Source organism: Perca flavescens, chromosome 23, assembly GCF_004354835.1.
Source record: "Perca flavescens isolate YP-PL-M2 chromosome 23, PFLA_1.0, whole genome shotgun sequence".
Lineage (NCBI taxonomy): Eukaryota > Metazoa > Chordata > Actinopteri > Perciformes > Percidae > Perca > Perca flavescens.
In genome coordinates this window covers 25763497-25786419 of record NC_041353.1, presented here as the reverse complement: position 1 = coordinate 25786419, position 22923 = coordinate 25763497, and the positions used below count along the sequence as shown (strand labels likewise).

At 42.2% G+C, this 22923-nt stretch overlaps 1 protein-coding gene across 6 annotated transcripts in view; it reads right to left on the bottom strand.

Moving 5' to 3' along the window:
* Nucleotides 1–22682, bottom strand: part of LOC114549865 (pleckstrin homology domain-containing family A member 5) — a 249965-nt gene extending 227283 nt beyond the window's left edge. For all 6 annotated transcript variants that reach the window (XM_028570148.1, XM_028570149.1, XM_028570151.1 and 3 more), the window contains exons 1-3: nucleotides 22539–22682; nucleotides 22332–22408; nucleotides 21358–21415 (exon numbers count right to left, since the gene is read on the bottom strand). In XM_028570148.1, the coding sequence (XP_028425949.1) occupies nucleotides 21358–21415; nucleotides 22332–22408; nucleotides 22539–22630 (227 nt within the window). In that variant the 5' untranslated portion in view covers nucleotides 22631–22682. The remainder of the gene's footprint in view (nucleotides 1–21357; nucleotides 21416–22331; nucleotides 22409–22538) is intronic.
* Between the last annotated feature and the right edge of the window lie 241 nt (nucleotides 22683–22923).

Here is a 22923-nt window from a genome sequence, read left to right as displayed (position 1 = left end):
CACACCCTTATACTTATCCAAATGGGATTACTGCCAGGATGATGGTTTTGCCGTGAGAGAGGCGTGGGAGCGACTGTGACTGCATGTGTGTGTTCTCAGCCAAGTTAACTAAGCAGTACTTGTACAGGTATGTGCACGTTTCTGCAGGTCATACTGTATTTAAGTGTTTTTAGAACTGTGAAAGACAAAACGTGAGAACTTTTTTTATGCTTGTTATACTGCACATTAGTCTTAAGGAGCAGGTGAGGGTGGATGTGTCGCTGTACACAGCACGGGACTCTGCTGAGGCCAGGGTCGCGTTGTGCCTCCTATGTGTTGATAGCTTCAGGCTACTAAAACCCTTTGGTTAATGTTAGTGAAAGACGGTAGAAAAAGTCACCATGTCCCATATTGTGCTTTAAGATGCTGTTGACTTTCAGTATTTCAGCCAGCTAACTCTAGAGGAACGAATTATACAGATAATGTATACTCAACAGGGTTGGATATCGTTTTTTTTTTTTTTCGATACCGGTGTGAAAATAACACTTTTTAAACTGTGCCGTGTGTAAATGGGGCCTAAACTAATACTTAAAAAAGAAGAGCAAAAAGGGACAGTTGGTAACATTAAAGAAAGGCTTGTTCATTGCTAAGGCCATGTGGTCAAATTTAAATGATTTATTTAAAATGTAATAACAATAACTTATTTTACCAGTCAGTTATTGTTAAACGACAAAAAAGAAGAACCACTATATGGCAGATGGGAACTTTCCAAGAACAATGAATGCACCATGAGCTTACGAGGTGCACCTGAACGCACCATTAAGTCCTGCCTGTGTTGTTTCTCCGGCAACGTCCATGGTGTGTCTTCAGCTGCAGACTGTTGGACGTCCCGGTGTTAGACCGTTTGGCTTTCAGCAATTTAACAGTGTGTAAGCCAGCTACTAGCTAACGGTATGCTAACGTTACCTGCTGCCAAGTGTAATGTTAACGAGCGTCGCATGCAGTGATGCGTCTGTTGTCTCTAACGTCCGTTTCGGAGCACCAGAGGGCAGCGCATGCATTTATGTGGCACAGAAATTAGTCACCAAAATCTGCGTTGTCATTCGATCCGGCAGATACCGGCCATTTATTAGCATATTGGCACCCGGTTTCGGTACCCAACACTATACTGGACAACTCTTGTTTCGGCTTGGCACTGCTCGTTTTATTACAACACTGGATTTGACCAAGAGTTACAGGCAGTGAGCAGCGAGCTGAGAGATGGACCTCTAAAGTTCCACACAGACCTCTCCTCCCCCGTGTCGCTCAGACACTGTGATGTCTCAAAATCCATTTCCCACAGAAAGGTCTTATCAGTCAGCTGAGAAAAAATAAATCTTATGGCTGGGGCAAGAAGAGCAGATAAGGAGAAGAAGAAAAAAATCAGAATTTCATTGTTTCGGCTTTCTGTTTGCTTCGTTTTTATCTGCTTATCCAACCCTGCACTGGCCCAGTGTTGGGCTTTTGTTCTCCCTCATGTCTGGCTTTGTTACCATGACCTCCAGCCTGGGACCCCTTACACATACACAAAAGACAATAATTCCAGGAGGTGCAGGTACAGGCACAAACCCTGTGATGATACACTATAATAATAACATATACTTTATTAATCCCACAAGGGGAAATTACAATGTTTTCACTCTGTTGTTATGACACATTACACACAGGCCTGAATTACACACACATGCTCAGTACCTATACATGCACTAAATGGAGAGATGTCAGAGTGATGGTGCCCCAAGCAGGTGGGGGTTCGGTGCCTCAGTGCCCAGGAGAACACCAACTCCCTACTGATGAGCTACTGCCACCGCTACACATTGTGCATATTCTACAATGGAAACAATGAAGGATCCCAGGAGAGGTCATGGAAAGTCATGCCTCTCTATCATCCCTGAGGTAGGCTGCTTCAGCTGGGATTCTTCTATTCATTCCCAGCCGCCACAAACCAAATTAATCAGCTCTCTTTAACACTTCCATGTTGCTTTGCAGCAGCGCCCGAGGTCAAGCCGTCTTGACTAATTATGGTGCTTTTTAAAAGAAGCCTCTGCAGACTGCATCCTTACACTTTTGTGGACGTGCATCATGGTGCATGGTTAAGACTTTTATTACAGTGTCTTCTAAGAACATAAATACTCAGGCTCACACACACACACACACACACACACACACACACACTACTGCAATGCTTTCATATACACTACTACAAACGCTCTCATATACACTACTGAAACTCTAGAATTTTACTTTCATGGTGTATATGAGAGCGTTTCAGTGGTGTATATGAAAGCATTTCAGTAGTGTGTGTGAGAGCATTTCACTTGTACTGCCCTCCAACAAACACATAAACACACACAACCGGACAAACTCACAAGCACAAATGCAACACACTTGTTGCTCATACTGTTTGTATTATTTCAGTGACTGCAACGGGGCAATGTCAAAATTCTGCAGCAACTTTTCTTTACACACAGACAAGCTGCTGGACGCAAGCGTTTGAGTTCCAGTTGACAACACTGTCAACTGGACAATTAGTCCCAGCACATTTATGGTAATGCATTTTATGAGATAGCCTTCTGTCAGACACAGACAAGCTCATTAACATGAGTTATATCTCCCTATATTTACTGCCTATATTAAAAAAAAAAAAACATGGGAAAATATCTTTCAGATTTATGCTCATTCTGTTAACTTGTATCCTCTAGTTCTTCATGTACAGTATTTAAATTATAAAAAGTATTCTTCATGCAGCAGACACATCCATGTCAGTGATATAGATCAATGCAATATAATATCATTATTACAGATGCCTTACTGTGTAAGCAGCATTTCAGTATCGCAGCTGGTCCAGGTTGAAGTGAGTGTAACTACTTTATAGACTGCTGGGCAGTCCAATTTACAACAATGTATGTAGTGCATTTTAGAAAATGTTTTTTCTTAATCTGCAGAGTAAAGATGACTTACTGGAATTGCTGGGTCTTTGTAAATTATAGAGTGTGGTCTAGAGACCTACTCCTGTCCTGAGATAGCTCTTGTTATGAATTGATACTATAAATAAAATTGAACTGAACTGACTGAAGCTGTCAGATTAGTGACATACAGTTTGAGTGGAGCTTGAAACTCTCAGTCAGTGTTGGGCATTGAGCTGGCAGTAGTCCAGTATTTTCAGAAGTCCCTCCTGTAGCTGTCCTCGCTCGCTGGGAGTTGTACATTTTTATCAGCTGGTGAATCATGTTGTCTTTCTCACGGTGGTTGAGTGTGTCTGTCTGGTCAGTGGGTAGTGCATAACAAACAGTGTTTTTTGGGTTTTTCTGAATGCATTCACCGTGTCCAGTAGTGATTTAGTCATTCGTTTGGGTTGTATCCAGGATGCAGATACACACGTTACTCATCTGGCTATGGGGAAGGTGTATTTGAGACAAAATCAGATTGGGAAAAAAAAAGTTGTTTTCCATTCCTGCAACCTTTCCATTCACTATCAGTATTGCAGCCAAATACCCCCGACTGTCCTCAGCTCACCCTGCCCCACATTCAGCTTGATGACAGAAATAGTTGCCCCTATGCCGAGCTCATGGTGCAGGTCTGCTGTGCCACTGGATGCTTTTGTGATTTTTAAAAAAAAAATTCTGATGACAAAGCAAATAACCGCTATAATCTCACACCGTTTGTGTTCCACTGTGTTCTGCATCTACTGATGCAACTCTAAATGCTTTCCCCCGTCTTCCACACATGCTCTGGTTCACCAGTTCCCTGCGTTGTCCATTAGCAACCTATTGGTTATGATGAATGTTCTGGTATAGCCCCTGTGTGTTACATCTGAATCATCATCAGCCATATCCATATAGGTCTGATGTTGTGCCCACTAATAGCATTGAAATTGTGTATACTGTAGATTCAGAACTCATTCTTGATTCGGCATATTTCTACCATTATCAACGTGGTAAGTTAAAGGCTTCAATATTTCTTAACCTGGACCCATTTTTATTTGACAGTGACTGATAGGAACAACATTTATTTTCTATATGTGGGCGCGTGCTCTACCAGGTGAGCTACCCATGCGTCCAATAATCCATACTTTTATCATCATAAAACAAGCTTCATTTAAAGTGGAAAGAAAGTGAATAAAACTACCAAAAGCCGTCTTGGTTCATCTTTCCACTGTTCCAACAATCAGCACTCTGGTTTGGTTGAAATAAACCCTTAATTCACCCATTTACATGTGGAAATATGCTGGCTCTATACACGCTAAAAGTCCTGATTATTTACATGGAGTCTGGTGGTGATATGCTGGCTCTATACACACTAAAAGTCCTGATTATTTACATGGAGTCTGGTGGAAATATGCTGGCTCTATACACGCTAAAAGTCCTGATTATTTACATGGAGTCTGGTTGAAATATGCTGGCTCTATACACGCTAAAAGTCCTGATTATTTACATGGAGTCTGGTGGAAATATGCTGGCTCTATACACGCTAAAAGTCCTGATTATTTACATGGAGTCTGGTTGAAATATGCTGGCTCTATACACGCTAAAAGTCCTGATTATTTACATGGAGTCTGGTGGAAATATGCTGGCTCTATACACGCTAAAAGTCCTGATTATGTACATGGAGTCTGGTTGAAATATGCTGGCTCTATACACGCTAAAAGTCCTGATTATTTACATGGAGTCTGGTGGAAATATGCTGGCTCTATACACGCTAAAAGTCCTGATTATTTACATGGAGTCTGGTTGAAATATGCTGGCTCTATACACGCTAAAAGTCCTGATTATTTACATGGAGTCTGGTGGTGATATGCTGGCTCTATACACGCTAAAAGTCCTGATTATTTACATGGAGTCTGGTGGAGATATGCTGGCTCTATACACGCTAAAAGTCCTGATTATTTATATGGAGTCTGGTGGAGATATGCTGGCTCTAGACACGCTAAAAGTCCTGATTATTTACATGGAGTCTGGTGGAAATATGCTGGCTCTAGACATGCTAAAAGTCCTGATTATTTACATGGAGTCTGGTGGAAATATGCTTGCTCTATACACGCTAAAAGTCCTGATTATTTACATGGAGTCTGGTGGAAATATGCTGGCTCTATACACGCTAAAAGTCCTGATTATTTACATGGAGTCTGGTGGAGATATGCTGGCTCTATACACGCTAAAAGTCCTGATTATTTACATGGAGTCTGGTGGAAATATGCTGGCTCTATACACGCTAAAAGTCTGATTATTTACATGGAGTCTGGTGGAGATATGCTGGCTCTAGACATGCTAAAAGTCCTGATTATTTACATGGAGTCTGGTGGAAATATGCTGGCTCTATACACGCTAAAAGTCTGATTATTTACATGGAGTCTGGTGGAAATATGCTGGCTCTATACATGCTAAAAGTCCTGATTATTTACATGGAGTCTGGTGGAGATATGCTGGCTCTAGACATGCTAAAAGTCCTGATTATTTACATGGAGTCTGGTGGAGATATGCTGGCTCTATACATGCTAAAAGTCCTGATTATTTACATGGAGTCTGGTGGAAATATGCTGGCTCTATACATGCTAAAAGTCCTGATTATTTACATGGAGTCTTTTTTTTGCTTGATTCTGGACCAGTTTCAAAAATTGTTGTTCCCATCAGTCACTTAGACACCAAAAAAATGGGAAAATAAGGTCCAGGTTGATTGTGTAAATAGTGTATTGTGTATATTGTGTATATTGTGTCTATGTCTTTGTTGACGCATTATGTACGTCTGTCTGTGGCAGCAAACCAGTTTTCCCTTCAGGGATAAACAAAGTTCATCTTATTCTTATTGTTGATTAATTGACTTCTTTGTTTTAGTACTGCAGACAGTGTTTTCCCCACTCTTACCGGGTGGAGTCTTTTATGGATTATATTTCAGAATATTGCCATTCATGTAAACGTTGTGTTACCTCTTGCGCCTGCAGTGGCCCAGTTCCCTCCCAGGGACGAGTCCAGCTTCAGATCATCTAATGTCAGTATTTACAAGGGTCATATGCAGGGAATGACTTCACTCACACTGTGTGTGTGTGTGTGTATTTAGATTGTACAGGAAACTATACTTGAGTAGATCTGCCTCACCCAGCCAACGACCCACTTAGGAACTCTTTGTCCCAAAACAGAGCCACACACACACACACACACACACACACACACACACACACACACACACACACACACACACACACACACACACACACACACACACACACACACACACACACACACACACACACACACACACACACACACACACACACACACACACGTCCTTGCTGTCACAGCATTGCTCGTTAAGATGGAAACACCTGCAAAATACTGTACATGATGGAGTACCATGTCCTTTTTCCTCTTCCTTTCTCTCTCTATGCTTCGTCATTCTCTTCATTTCCTCTCCTCCTATCTCTCTCTGCATCTTATCATCTGTTCACCACAGGAGGATTGCCCTGACCCCTGGCTTGTAGATATAGCCACACACACACACACACACACACACACACACACACACACACACACACACACACACACACACACACACACACACACACACACACACACACACACACACACACACACACACACACACACACACACACACACACACACACACACCCGCTTGCTGCGTGTCATTCCCCCCTCTCTCTCTCCCCTTTCATGTCTTTAGCTGTCCTGTCAATAAAGGCCTAAAAATGCCCAAAAAAATTATCTTTAAAAAGAAAAAAATCCTGTTTCTGCTCTGTTTTAACTGTTTAATATTCATGGACAAAATGGCTAAATCACAGCATGTGTCATTTTATGTTGTGATAGCACTAAATACTAGATCATAATCAGCACATTTTCTGGAAATTCAATAGAGAAACTGTTCAAAGATCAAATCATGTGATGGTAATGTCTGTTTGTGGTTAATCAGGTGAATTAAATACTTGAAAGAAATCTTCTTTACCTTATCGCACACATAAAAAGGATGTAGATGCAGTATAACTGGAAAGCAGTCCTGCTTACTGATTTGCAAAAGCGCAAATACATTTAAATTCATAGGGATAGCTACGGTGACGGACACGCTGACTGATGGTGGGTTGACAAACTTCTCACAGTGTGTATAATATCATATCCACGGCTAACCAATAAATTGGAGATAAAAACGTGGGCCGTGCGGTTAAAAAAGCTGCTCAGTCGGTTGGGGAGTCAGGGTTATCGTCTGACGTTTGTTCCCATTGGATGTGTTACAGGCTAAAGCAAAAATACTAACTTGTTAAGTGTCCTGTAGCTTTGCAAAGCTACATTTTGTGCACATTCTGTTTGAAATCAGACACTACCTGCCAACAATGAGAGCATGCAACTCTGAAGACAGCAAGCAAGAAAGGACCAGACTCAGCCATGTCTCTCAGTATTCTGCCCATGTTTGTTCTCCAAACCTGTTCTGTGCTCATGAATGTGTCACTGCACGCTGCAGGGCTCGCCCCGCAGTTACACCTGCCATACTTCACAGCAGTGGTGGAATGTAACTGAGTACATTTACTCCAGTACTGTACTTCAGTCCAAACGTTGAGGTACTTGCACTATACTTGAGTCTTTTCTCTTCATGCCATTTTCTACTTCTACTCCGCTACATTTCAGAGAGAAATATTGGACTTTTTACTCCACTACATTCATCTGTTACAGCTTTAGTTACTAGTTACTTTAGTTACTCCGCTACATTCATCTGTTCCAGCTTTAGTTACTAGTTACTTTAGTTACTCCGCTACATTCATCTGTTCCAGCTTTAGTTACTAGTTTTTAGTTACTAGTTTCATCTGTTCCAGCTTTAGTTACTAGTTACTTTAGTTACTCCGCTACATTCATCTGTTACAGCTTTAGTTACTAGTTACTTTAGTTACTCCACTACATTCATCTGTTACAGCTTTAGTTACTAGTTACTTTAGTTACTCCGCTACATTCATCTGTTACAGCTTTAGTTACTAGTTACTTTACACATTCAGATTCCTGCACACTAAACACATGTAGTTTATAAATCTGATGTTTGATTCTAAAGTTAACTAGCCGACAATATAACGGCTACAAGTCCAGCTGAGATGATGAGACCATTAAACACACAGCTGGGTGGATCCTTTACTCTTTCTACAATGGGAGGACAATTATTTACTTTTAATACTTTAATTACATTTTCCTGATGATACTTACAGACTTTTACTCAACTAACATTTTCAATGCAGGACTTTTCCTTGTAACAGAGTATTTTTAACAATGTGGTATTAGTACTTTTACAGTGTGGTATTAGTACTTTTCTTTTAGTAAGGGATCTGAATACTTCTTCCGCCGCTGCTGCTTCTCAGCACAGACATGCGGTGATACAAGTGCATATGCATACTGTACACAAGTATGTACATGTGACGTCACTGTGTGAGCCTCACTTCACAACCGCGCAGGTGGGTCACATTAGGGCTGGGCGATATATCGATATAAAAAATATATCGATATATTTTTAAATGAGATATGGAATTAGACCATATCGCATATATCGATATAGTTCAAATGTGATCCTTGCTCCCATAGATATATACACAGATGTCGCCTTGAGGTTCTAAACATACGTCAAAACCGCCGCCATCTTGGAACAGAGGTCCGAAGCATTCAGATCAACGCTAAAGATGCCGGACTTTTGTACTGCTTAATTATGTTCGATAGAGGAAATGAAAAGAACAAACAGCAATGAATAACATTTAACAGGTGACAATGTGTTTTATGATTATGTATGCCGCCTTCGACCAGCAACCTGAGCTCCGGCGGCAGCGGGAGGCGGAGAGCTCCGTGGCCGGCCGCAGCGTCTCTTCCCCGGTAAAACACAGCTTTGCCTCGCTGCTGCGCTGTCCCCGCTGATCCAGATCGGACCAGCCAAAGACAGAGTGGTGATCGGTAGGATCTTACACGTAGTCCAGGACGACCTGTATGTCGATATCGGGCGGAAAGCTCCACTAAGTTTGCCGGGCGGCAGGCGGACGGAGAGAAGCTACAGCGGGGCAGCAGAGACCGCCTGCAGCTGCAGGATCTGGAGTTCAGTGCCCGTTAAAATGACATGTAACGCATAAATACATACAGAAATAAATAGTGGAGGAATGAGCCTGGACATTTCAGTCTGTTTTAAACTTCACCTTGAAGCAGAAACTCTTAGTTCAGAAGGGTGAAGTTTCCGTTTGAACTCAGATCTGTGAACCGATCATAATAAATATTCTTTGTATTAACACATTAATTAGTTTCTTTGTTTTGTAGTCGATAGTTCATCTTTTAGTTTACTTAAGTGGAAGCAGTATCAAGTGGAAGAATGGGACTATAAACCTAGGCTTACAGGCATGAGGCATTACATTTTGAACAAAGTAGATTATATTAATATCAAAAGCTTAATTGACCTTTGGAACGAATCACAAATATGGAGCTTTGATTTCAAAAAAGGTACTCCTGTTATACAGTATTTAGGTTTACATTTTATTGTTATTTGAACAGCTGAGCATTTAATCATGAACCAGGTGAAGAAACCGGTTTATTATTTATTTGATTTTGCAACTGTCTCTATGAAACTACTTGTGACAGGTCATATTTGATTTTGGCTTTGTCTGAACATTTGCTCTCACTTTGCGGAAAAAAATATCGGGATATATATCGTATATCGATATTCAGCCAAAATATATCGGGATATGACTTTTGGTCCATATCGCCCAGCCCTAGGTCACATGTGTGTCTTGTTGATGATTACAGATGGGTTTTCTTTTGGTTTTTTAATGCTTTTGTGTTTTTATATATTCTGTTGTTTGTTGGAGCAGGCGATGCAAGAAGACATTCTGTGTGAACAGACCATGAAGCTGTATCTTATCTTACCAACCAAAGCAAATTCACTGTAAGGGTTACTTAGTTGGCAATAAATCCCTTTCTGATTCAGATTAACATTTGACCACACTGCACCGCTGGCGTTAAGTTAGTGTGTTATGGTGGGCGGGAAGCAACAAGGCTACGTTCACGTTACTCTAACTGTTTATGGTGTGGTGTTCCCAAAGCACTGAGCAGCTGCGATGCTAAGAGAGAAACACACACACACACACACACACACACACACACACACACACACACACACACACACAACACACACACACACACACACACACAAAATGGAAGAGAGAAATAGGCAGAGACAGCCGGGGTGGCCTGATATGACCACCACCCCTCCTCTTCTCTCAGGGTCACTCTCTGATTCTCTTTCCCTTCCATTCCTCCATCCTCTCTGTGCATCTGTTCATCTTTCTGTGTGTTAGCAGAGAGGATCGGGGGGGGGTCTGCAGCATAGCCAGGCTTTGAAAACCTCTCCTCAGCTTTCATCTCCACATGCTTCAGGCTAAATGACAACTCCACAAACCAGGCCCGGCTTGTTAAATGTCCCACTGCAGAGGTCAAAGGTCAGCTGCATGTCAGAGTCAGGCAAGTCAGATTCCAAACAGCCAGTGTGCTGTGTTGACCTCTCCAACTCCCTCCCAGTACGCCTCTTCTTCTCTTGTTACAGCTCCTCGTTGGAGCTATATTGAGCTCACACAGTGAAATATTCAAATCCAAGATGCCTTGTTACATTAAAGAGGCCTTGTGCATCACTTTATCCACTTACTCCTATAGGTCAGTCTCACATACCGTTTAAAGGGCTGGGTATCGTTAACAAATGTTTGATACAAGTTACCGATACCAATACGTGACTTTGTTACTTGACTCTCGTCAGGTTTGACAACTTCTATCAAATTCTTTATGTTTCAGCACGTTTGACCAATAGGAGCACAGAGTGTTCGTCCACTTAAAACATAGAAAAGAATTAGGGGAAATGATGTTTAATTTCACTGACGTGAATCTATGAGTGAATCAGTTTGCAGTGGAGAGCTAGTCAGCCAGATGCCTGAGTGTATGATGGCCTGGGGTTACTGAACGTGTTGCTGTGTGGTTGGCCTGCGTGTGTCCTTCCCCCCGGTATATACTGTATCACCATCACTATCCTTCACACGGTGCGATTTGTGATCATGCACATCAAAACAAAACCTGCAAGAATGAAATCCCCCGTCCAATACCACCGTGGATATAGAGCCACTCAGCCGGCCACGCCAAAACACTTACTTATGAATATCAATATCCAATAATAATGAAATAATCTCAAAATGAAACAGCGCATCGTGGTGTCAACATCAAACACAGCGCTGTCAAGCCGGAGAGCAGAATTCACTCCGCGGTGAAAACTAAATACTTTGACCCAGGAAACACTCGTTTGTTCCTCGGGAGTGTTTCTGTAGCAGCTAAATCCAACCAGCAACTGCTGCTCAGATTTCATCTTTCTGTGGCACTGTAGAATGTTCACGTTACAGCGCTTTACTTAGTTTAAAATACTTGTATTTTAGGTATATAATATATGGTCCCGATGGCTGAAGTAGCATTGATCACTTTGAGGGGGGGTGAAACATTTTCTTGCCCGTTCTCCTGCAGTGTTTCTGTTTTTCAGCTCAACTGTTTCGTCGGCTTCGCCGCAGTTTTAGTTTTCTTTGAGACCAACTCTGTCATATATCGTCTCAGCACCCCAAAAAACACATGACCTTTCCAGTGAACAAACACAACGTGTGCCGCTGTCACTACACTGAAACGTTAGCCCCCCCCCAGCAAGCATTTGGTGCGACAGTGGCGAGGAAAATCTTCCTTCCTGATGTAGGCTACTTTTTAATTTGCCAAACCGTGTCATATATTAACAAACGCCGCATAAAATCACACCAGTTTAACCTCGTACACCTGACCAGACAAACTGGAAATCAACCCAACTTATTTGTTTCATATCTAATGTAATCATATATTTTGAGGTCAAGCAATAGTCAAGCAAAGTGACTGTCAGAAGTCAGAATTGATCTGTGTTCTGGATCAGTGAGCACGCACAGACAGACAGACAGACAGACAGACAGACAGACAGACAGACAGACAGACAGACAGACAAAAGTGCTGTGACCGCTAACATGTTTCTTTTGCTACCAATATTAGCTATTCTGTACAGTTTAGCTTGATTGGCTAAACTCTATGATGACTAAGGAACTTTTTTGCTGACTTTTTTAGGGTTTTATGTCGACCAAAACTCTAAGTAAGAAACGCTATATGAGACATGCAAGAATACATAGATGTTAAAGATATTTGACTTTTACGATGAAATAAAAGCATGTCAATAAACCATGCTGTATACGTCTGGCTCTCTATTGGTTCTCATTTTCCAGTGTGGCCCTTAGTGAAGTTGAGTTGGACACCCCTGCCCTACCAGGTCTCATTAGGCAACAGGACGTAATCAAATTAGGTCTTAATCCAGGGTATTTAAACAGTCTCGATCCAGCATGGCATTTCCCTTCATAGAATCGGTTATCCTACACCGGCCTGACTATAGAATAGATGTGCACCGACTGCACACAGATATCTGTCTGCATCTTCTGACAGAAATATGAATATGTTGTAGCAGTTGCGTCACTATTTTTACCAGATATAATATAACAATATGACATAGTAGGTATATCATATAAACCGCCATGAGAATTCATTCATATGCACATTCATAAAACCCATATACACTGTCAAGTGTGAGAGTGTAGTGGGAAACACATTTTACAGAACAAAGTCCTACTAGTAGCACCCACTGGGACTGTATCACAGGGACAAAGAGAGAAATGCTCAGAGAAACTGAAAGAAGAAACCAACACACAGAAGTCAACGAGGAACACAACCGCTCATGTAGACTATATGCAGACTGGTGGCTATCAAAGGGCAAGCCTGAATAAATGAATGGAGAAGCAAATTAATATAAATAACAAATGCTAACGCTTGTATACAGAGCACTGGGAATCACTGAAGAGGTTGTCACTGGGGATTTATTCGGCCATGTTTTCATGACAGCAACATTACCAGTATTTACTGTTGTAGGACCCAAAGCTAACTACAGTAAAAGTCATTTTAAGTTTGTTTGTATTTGCTCATGTGGAAGTCTCTATATTAATATAGTTATGTGACGTTGACATACATTGTATTCAACTAGGTGTGTGTTACAGATCTAATGTGCTGTAGTTCTATGTTTGAGCTACTGCGCAGGTCCCCTGTGTTTTTGGTAGAGAAAAACAAATTCTAGTTGTTTTGGGGCCAACGATAGTTGCGGGGCAAAATGTTTTTTAGACCGTCACATTTGTTACAAATAAATAATGTAATGAAGAACAAAGGTTGGAGAGTTGGAACAGCAGGTCGGACGTTTTCAATGTAGATTCCTGTCTGAGAGAAGCTCGGGGAAATGTTGGGGGAATGGATGGAAATAGAAGACTTGGCTGTCCGGGAAGATTTGCTAATAAATTCACAAAACGCAACAAGGTTACGTGACTGCAAACTTAACTAAAGAAGTGGAAATAAAGAAAGAGTCAAGACTAATTGTGCCTACTGCTGACAGAAGTGGATTTAATACAAGGTTGGATTTTGCCATCGACAAACAACCTTACCAACCTTAACATCGCCCAATTCTGCATCAACCCACTATCATCCCCTGCTACTGCAACAACACCTGCAGCATTGCACATGTCAAGGCATCAGCTTTCAAATCACAGTTTGACAAATTAGGAGTGGGCAATACAGTGAAATTATTTCCACACTGATATATGAGGCTAGATATCGTCTTAAATTCTTGATATCGTAACATCGTGATATGACAAGTATTTTATGGTTTGTGATGTCATTTTCTGAACTTACCAGACTGTTCTAGCCGTTTTATTATTTGCCTTTACCCACTTAGTCACATTGTATCCACTACGGGTGGAATTCACCAGAGGCCGCACGATACGATATTATCATGATACTTGTCTCATGATTAAGGGTGTCACGATTTCGATTTAAATTAAGTCACAATCTCGAATTTTGAATAAAAAAATGGAATAGTCGATAATGCCACGCCCCCATCTCACGTCCGGTCGGCTTGCCAAGCAGAAAAAAAAAACACGTGTAGCCTGCTCAAGTTAACCCATTTCTTGTATTTTTATGTGTATCTATTGTCTGTAATGGCAGCTACTACTACGCACTTTCTGAGTCCATGACAAATTTCCCCTAGGGGACAATAAAGTATATTCTATTTTAGATTGATTCTACCACCATTCCAGTGGAAGCACTAATGAGCTAGATTACCACACACACACACACACACACACACACACACACACACACACACACACACACACACACACACACACACACACACACACACACACACACACACACACACACACACACAAGTCAAAAGATAGCATGGCAACTGCAGATGCAGGAGACCCATCGACAGAACTTGAAGAAGAACCCCTCCTTGTTAATGTTTTAAATTTGACAATGTAGTGTGGTACATTGCAAACAAAGGTCAGATATTAGATTGCATAAAAGTCTAGTCTAAAAATGGCATAGCAACCTGTGCTTTAAAAAAAATAAATGTAAAAATTGAGAATCGAATTGAACCGTGACCTTAGAATCGAAAATGTAATCCAATCGAGGATTTGGAGAATCGTGACACCCCTAGTCACGTTACGATATTACACGATATTATCGTGATACTTGTGTCACAATTCCATATTATCATGATACGATATTAGTGATTTTAAACATATTGCGATATTCTGCTATTCTGCTATATATCCCAATTTATTACCTTTTTTCCAACTTCAGATGATGTCCCCAAAGCCGAACTTTGTCAACATTTGTTTCATCTCTGGTTTGTTCATCTCACTTCAATTTTCCATCTAGTGGACTGAAAAAGCAATTGATCTTATTATTCTAGTACCAAAAGGTTACATTCTCATGTGCAATTCATATTAGAGATGTTCTGATCCCGATGCCAGTATCTGAAAAGCATCCGTTACTGCCTAAAATGCTGGTATCGGTATCGGAAAGTACTATTTTACGTGGCATTGGATCGATGCATAAACATGCATCGATCCAATGCCACGTAAAATACTTTATTTATGTTCTTTTTCCTTTATGACTGACTGTCAAACTGGATAATAAAAGAAAGTTCTATGGCGCTCATTGATTGTGTTTGTTCATATTTCACAAAGAGTTTAACCTGAGCCAGGCCAACAACAATGATAGCAATCATATCATATCCATACAGGGATAGTAGTATACTGCTTTTAAAACATAATAAAATATATGACATGCTGGTATCGGATCGCTACTCAGTTTTGGCCGATACGCAAGTTCAGGTATCAGAATCATTATAGGGAACAAAAAAAAAACGGTATCGGACCATCTCTAATTCATGTAATAAAAGATCGATACTTGGCATCTGTGTATCGATACAGTATTGCCACGGAATATATCGCAATACTATGTTGCATTGATTTTTTTCCCCTCACCCCTTGTATCAACATGGTGATTATTTATCTAAAATCTGATATGGTTAATATTTTGTGAAAGCACAACTTGTCAACCCTACATATCGTCACAATATCAACATTGATGTATTTTGTCAATAAATATGGTGACATCGGATTTTCTCCATATGGCCCAGCTCTATGACAAACCTTTGCTAGCTCGTTGTGATGGGAAAATATCAAACCAACTTATTCTTCTTCTATTTGTGAAGAACAGCAGCATGCAACAACCCTAAGCTAAAGTACCCTATACTACTAATACAGCACAAAAGTATCACATTACTCTCCTGCTTGAACAAAGTCAGATGATATGTGACAGTCACATGTTGATCATTTCCATGTTTTGAAGACATTTTGAGACAATTCTTGGTTCTGGAGCTGATGTGGGCGGCTCATGAAGCAACCATAACAGCTGACTGGTGAAAAAAATGTGGAAGTGACAGTTCCTCTAATAGCCTCATACATACGCGTAATTTACTATAATCAAATCTGAGCTTCTTTTTTCCTTTTTAAGGTTTTCATTGCTTTTTCCGACAGTACTGCCACGTTTTTGTTGCTTTTTTTCTGAGTTTTTGTTGCCTTTTTCGGCAATTTTTTCGACATTTTTGTCAGCTTTTTCAAGGGTTTTTTTGGACACTTTTCTCTGCGTTTTGTCGGCTTTTTCTCCTTAAGTTTTTGGCACTTTTTCCGACATTTGTCGCCTTTTTTTCAATACATGCAGACATGTCCCGGGACCTCCCTAGATAGTCTGAGATCTCAACCCCCCTAATGTGAACCAAGAGTTACACCCTTGGCCTCATAGATGTTCCACAATAATCGGACTACAAAATCAAAAGAGGAAAAATCCCAATTTGGAATCTCGCAATCACCAACTATGGGTTAACATAGCCCCCACCTAGCTCACTGGCCAAAAGCATGAGCATGCACTATATTCTATAATGACACATGAGCAGCTGCCATGTTTCATTTAAAGCCAAAACATCTTTGCCATGCCATGGGTGAGTGCACGAGCAATCAGTTAGCCTTGCGGAGCTGAACACCTTGGCAGGACTTCAAAATTTAGACAAATCAAAGAAAACAATGTTTAGAGAGGCATTTGGAAGACATTGCAGCAGCCCTGAACACTGACAGTCATGCACAACAACCCAAGTGAAACTGTGGCCCAGCCCTCCATGTTTCAGTTCTCCCTGAAACAACAGCAGTTTGGACTGAAGACAGAAGTCACAGAGCAGAAACAAAAGGCCTGGAACGTCTCTTCCTCATATTCCACTGGTGCGTCCCACGCTCTGAAATCAGGATTGCGTCAATGTTTTTTTGTTGAATCAGTGTGGTTTCACCCAAATGCTTAGTCTAAAGTGTTGCATATGTGATGACATTGCAGCGGAGTCAGTTTAGCCCGGAGCGGGCTTTATTACAGCAACTCGTGATTAGAGGAATCCCAACAGGCTTTACAATGCAACCGAGGATAGCAACATTAGGGGTGGAACAAAACATTGATCTGGATCAATATATCGATTCAATGATCCATGATACTGAAGCAAAGTGAAAATATTGATACATGTCGTCTCTAAGATGCCACTTTATATTTATTCCTTTTATTAACAAAAATAGGTGTTTTATATGTAATATACATTGTCAAATCATGTTTTAGCTGCTTTTTGTATATATACAGTATATATAAATGTAACTGAATGTGTTAAAACGGGTGTTATCGTTGTACTCATGTGTAGTCGTAATACAGCAAATTATAGTTGGACTAGAGACAGAAAGAACTACAACACCACAGAATAAAAAAAAAAAAAAAAATTAAAGACCCGTTTAAAATGATTTAAGACCTAGAACACAATACTTCAGCTGATTTAAGTCTTTTTAAGGCCTAAAAAGAACAGACTTTTTTAGACTTTTAAGACCCAGTGGAAACCCTGTAAACCATGCAAATCTACGCCCCTAATAAATATGTTCAAAATGCTAACTTGAAGATCCAAAACAAGGCAGGAGCAGACTGAGCCCGACCCTGAAGGCCTGAGCCTGGGGAGTGCCCACCTATCGACAGACAATCAGAGGGCAGCAGTGTCCTCTGACACCGTGGATGTAGAGGGAGCAGCCAGGTCAGGGTTCCAATAATGGGCTGATAGAAAAGTGACTGGCCAGGAATTTGGGAGGAATTTGAAGGATTTGAAGAAGTGGTGATGATGCCGTGTTATTCAGTAAATATAAGACTGGGCCTAATTGTTGAGTCAAATGCTGGCCATTGTATTCAAGACTGTGAATGTGGCAGCATGAATCCTTAGCCTGCAGTCCAGTCTGAGTCAGCCAATACCAGAGAAAACACCAGTGGCTGTCTGTTCAGGCCTCTATCAATGTCTATCCTCTCTGTCACGAAATGCAGACGCTGGTACAAAAATGTCTAACAAATGACCGTTTCTGACCAGCTTCACCCGCAATCCCAAGTCAGGTTGTCTGCCAACATCCAGAGAATAAAAGCACATTTGTGTTCCACCGAACAACTAGAGAGGAGGCTTGGCTTTGGATGAGGTGGTCCATCAATTCGGTCCAGGGTTTCCCCCAGTGTATTGCAGGCCTGGTGGCCCACTGGGCCTAAGTTGCCCCCCTACCAGGCCTAGGCGACTGGGAATTATTTTGTAATGGATTTTTAAGACGTTTTTAAACTACAGTTACAATCAGTTGGAAGCATAGTCAAGTTTTTGAATCTCTAGTTAGCTTTTAGCACTGACTTAATGTAGGACCCTGAGGAATCATTTATATAGGTTTTTTAAATTCTCAATTTTGCGATTCCGTCCGTGATTCTTCTATCACGGAAACTATTGGGCTCTACATTAATGCTGCCAGCATTAATCAGCATTGATCAGTCTGGGACTGGCCACCTGCCAGACCCTTACAAAAAATAAAAGACACTAGCCACCGGGCTAAACAACCTTTCTGGGGGAAACCCTGCGGTCAGAGAAGCATTTACAGCCCACATTCACTCTCCACCAGTGCTGCCAAACCTTGCCTTTGGAATGTGACCCCATAAAATGAAGCCATGTCTACTTGTGGACCATTTGGAGTTCTGCTAAATGACCCAATTGGTCCCTACATAGTACAGGGTTCCCACACATTTTCATGGACAACATAAATTACATACAGTATATTAAACAAATAAACCTTCTTGTCTTTTTTTGCCATGCTTTAGAGACAACTTATATAAATTAAATTTAAACAAGCACTCCATTTTGTCATCATCAGTACACCAAAAAATGTCAGCATTTTGTACATTTCATTTAGAATAAGTGTTCTTAACTCACTATAATAAAATTCCCATGACCATTCACAACGTATAGTTGTGAGTTGTCAGAAATGTTTCTAATCTTTCTAATTTTATAGTACACTTTAATCAAAATGTTAATTATTGTATGGAAATAGCAACATTTTTCAATCTCTAAATATTCATATTACTTCAAATACTTCAAACTACAGGCAGAGTCAATACATTTCCTATGTTATATCAGGCAGATACCTGGTGCTAGTAAGGCACCGGTGCCTTAACGGCCGGTATCTACCGGACTGAATAGCAACGCGGATTTCGGTGCCTCATTTCGGTGCCACTTAAATGCCTGCTCTGCTCTCTGATGCTGCGAAACAGACGTTAGAGGCAACAGAAACATTGCTGTATGTCAGGTTAGCCTACCGTTAGCAGCTGGATTAAACACGGTAAAAATGCTGACAGCTGAACGGAGTACAGTGTGACTGTATTTCCCTGTAGAGGATTCCAACACCAGGACGTACAACCACCGTTGTTGGAAAAACAACACAGACACTTGAAAGCTCAATGGTGTTTAAAGCCCCCAACGTGACCTTCCAGGCAGCGCTGCGACTGTTGACTTCAAGGCACCTAACCCTAACCTTGACTTTTAATTTCTGGTACTCTTTTAAACCGTTTTTACTTAACCCAACATGTTTTTGTTTTTTAAAGAGGTTCTTTAAGTGTTTTTATATACACAATATATATCCCCTTGTGCCAGTGCCCCTCGTAAAACCCAACAACCTAACCCTAACAATTGCCTAATCGACTTCCAGGCAGCACTGCGACCGTTCACTTCAAGGTACCTAACTCTAACCATAACCCTAACCATAACCTAATCCTAGTGCCTTCCATGCAGCGCTGCCCGGAAGGAGACGTTGGGGGCTTAAAACACAGATAAACCACTTGAAAGTCTCCTGTTTTTGTCATTTAACAGCAATTTACTGGTGAAAAGTTATTGTTATTACATTTTTTATAAATCATTTAATTTGGACCATATAGCCTTACCAATAAAGAAGCCGTACTTAAATGTTGCAGACTTTTACTTTATCAATTCAGGCATTTAGGCCGTTTTTAAAGTATTGCTTTAGCACCAGTATTGGGGAAAACCTCCAAACGATACCCAACCCTACTAAATATTGATATTACTTCAAATACTTCAAACTACAGGCAGAGTCAATACATTATCTTTGTTATATCAGGCCGGCACTGGCTTTTAAGCATGAGGGGAAACAGAGCCAGATGTACTATCAGTGTATTAATTATGCCTTGCTTTACTGGCTCAACATCAATTGTTTGACCGTGGCTGAATTTCAGTGTCAGTCCCAACTGACATGCCTCCCTGCACCCCCTCTGAATGTGTCCTGTTCTGATCCCAACGGGCCCTAAATGTCTTCTGGCTGCATTCACACCTGCATTCCCACCTGTCTACCTGTCACATCTGACTGCCAGTGACCTATCCAACTGACCTACTGGGTTTGCATGCGAGCTCTTCACATGTGTAACTGTGCTTGTACAGTATATTTACATGTCCCGTGTGCACGCATCCATGCACGCATTCTGCATGCATTCAAACATACCAATGAGCAGCGGTTGTGGGCTATTTATAGAGCAGCTATATTAGCTCACCATATGTGTCAGCTGCTGCGCTCAAAATGGCCACAGAGACACGAGCAACAGCAGGAAAACTAGGTGGGAAAGTAGGTAGAACAAATGAAAAGTGCCTGTTCACAACCTTAAAGAGTGTGTATTTGTGTGTGTGCGTGCGTGTGTGTCTCAGCTATGGGAGTACAGGAGGCTGCAAGCTGCAGGGCATTTTTGTCGTCAAACAGGTCCACAAAATATACATGTACGCAAATGTACGCAAGGAACTGGAGTTGCCAATAACGCTGCTGGAGAGGTTACACACACACACACACACACACACACACACACACACACACACACACACACACACACACACACACACACACACACACACACACACACACACACACACACACACCACCAACAAGTAGAGCCTGTTCATCACAGCAGAGAAGCCTCTGAGTCACACTAGCTTGTCAAACTTGCATCCCACTGACAGCAAAGGCTTAATCCCAAGCAAATCCCTCCACTGGAGTGTGTGTGTGTGTGTGTGTGTGTGTGTGTGCGTGTGCGTGTGGCCAAGGAGAGAGAGACTTAAAGAGAGAGGTGAAGGGCGAGAGCACAACTGATAGAGGCAGAAAGCCTCAACAGCAGCGAGAGAAAGTCAATGCCATGTAGCTATATAGTCACACTGATTGTGTGTGTGTGTGTGTGTGTGTGTGTGTGTGTGTGTGTGTGTGTGTGTGTGTGTGTGTGTAACAGGACGGGCAAAGAGAGATATTTATGCATTCCTCCAGCAGGGCAGAGATGCAGAGAGAGGTGGGCGTTGATGAGAGCCGAGGGAAATCTCCGTGCCCACCGACCAAACAAAGCAGCCGCTCACCGCCGGAGACGGGTGCACTCAAACTGCCTCCCCCCCTCCCTCCCTCCCTCCCTCCCTCACCCCCTCCCTATCTGCATCCATTAGTCTCTTCCTATCTCTCTTATACCACACGTTCCAACTCACTTGATGAAGCAGCGAGCTCCCTCGAATGTGTATCCTTCCTCCCATCCTGTTGGTAAATCTGTGAGGACAGGGGAGGGGGGGGGAGAGAAAACACAGGACACAGAGACATAAGCAGCTGTGCAGAGAGATGTGTAGCCGATTACACATTATATACACATACACACACACACACACACACACACACACACACACACACACACACACACACACACACACACACACACACACACCTGCACAGCAATGCAGTGTCTAGGACCACAAATAGCTCATTTGCCTTGTGCCCTTTTAACTCACTTCCGCGCCCCCTCCCCAATAACCAAAGGCAGGCATTGCAGGATTACTCAACCCTTGTGTCTCGTCATGTGCACCGCTGTGCCTCCAGCTGTTTGAACACACCGTTGATCTGCATGTACCGATGCCCTCCCACTCGTCATCCCCCTTTTTTCCTGTCGCGGCAGAAATGGGTCTTTTTTTATTTTGTATTATTTCGGAATCTGGGCTTTGCACTGACGCACTGCATTGTTCTTTAGAGCAGCCTCGGCGCCTTGGACGTGTGCTCCGAATAAGACTTTTGGGGCTTTTCTCTGCAGAAAACGTTCGGGCTTGCACTGGGAAATGTGTCAAATGTCACTGCAGGGAATCGGCTCCGAAATCGGTTCACGCCTACGTGACGGAACTTTTAAAAAGTGTGTCGCAAAGTGTCCAGGTGGAGCAGCGAAGGGGGAGGGACCGCCAGCCGCCGGAGGAGAGCCGAGGGGAGGCTGTTGCTCTGCCGCAGAGAGGAACCCATCTCCCCTCGTTGTCTCCCGCGGCTCTCTCCGACAACTTGTCGACCCCTTTTTTCTTTCCCTCCACCGTGACGTTCCCAGGTGCCGCGTGTGTGTGTGTGTGTGTGTGTGTGTGTGTGTGTGTGTGTGTGTGTGTGTGTTTTCGCAGAAGACTGAAGAAAAAAAAATGTGTCAAAGCTTGTTTACCTGGAGTTTTTCTGTGCCCCGTGATTACGGCTTCCCCGGTAACGGGATGCAGCCAGGTTGTGCTCTTCGCTTCTTCGCTGTTGGTGGAAGAAAAACGGGGGGGGAAAGGTGAACACAGAACCCGAAAAAAGACAAACAGGGGGAAAATGCGTCGGAGAAATAAGCAGTGCGTATATCCATAAATCCATGTGCCCGCGTGATATTTACTTGATAAAGAATATGCGTCCATCCCGAGTCACCCCGTAACTCCAGGCAGAGGGAAGGCAGGAGAGCCAGTCCGGCTTAGGATCCGCCGCCATGTCTAGCTCAGAGCTCCACTGCTCTGGTTCCTACACACTGGGGCTGGAGTGCGCGGCGCCGGGCCAAGCGCGCGCACGCACAATCCCTTGCGCTCGCTTCCAAGAGATGGGGGCGCGCCTAGAGGATGAAGACACAAGTAATGATTTTGTGCCCAGTGAGGGCAGGCGCTGGGCTATTTTTCCTATGGCTGTATGATTGATTAAATAAATCAATAAATATATAGATAGGCATAGATAGATAGATATGCCTAGATAGATAGGCATAGATAGATAGATATGCCTAGATAGATAGG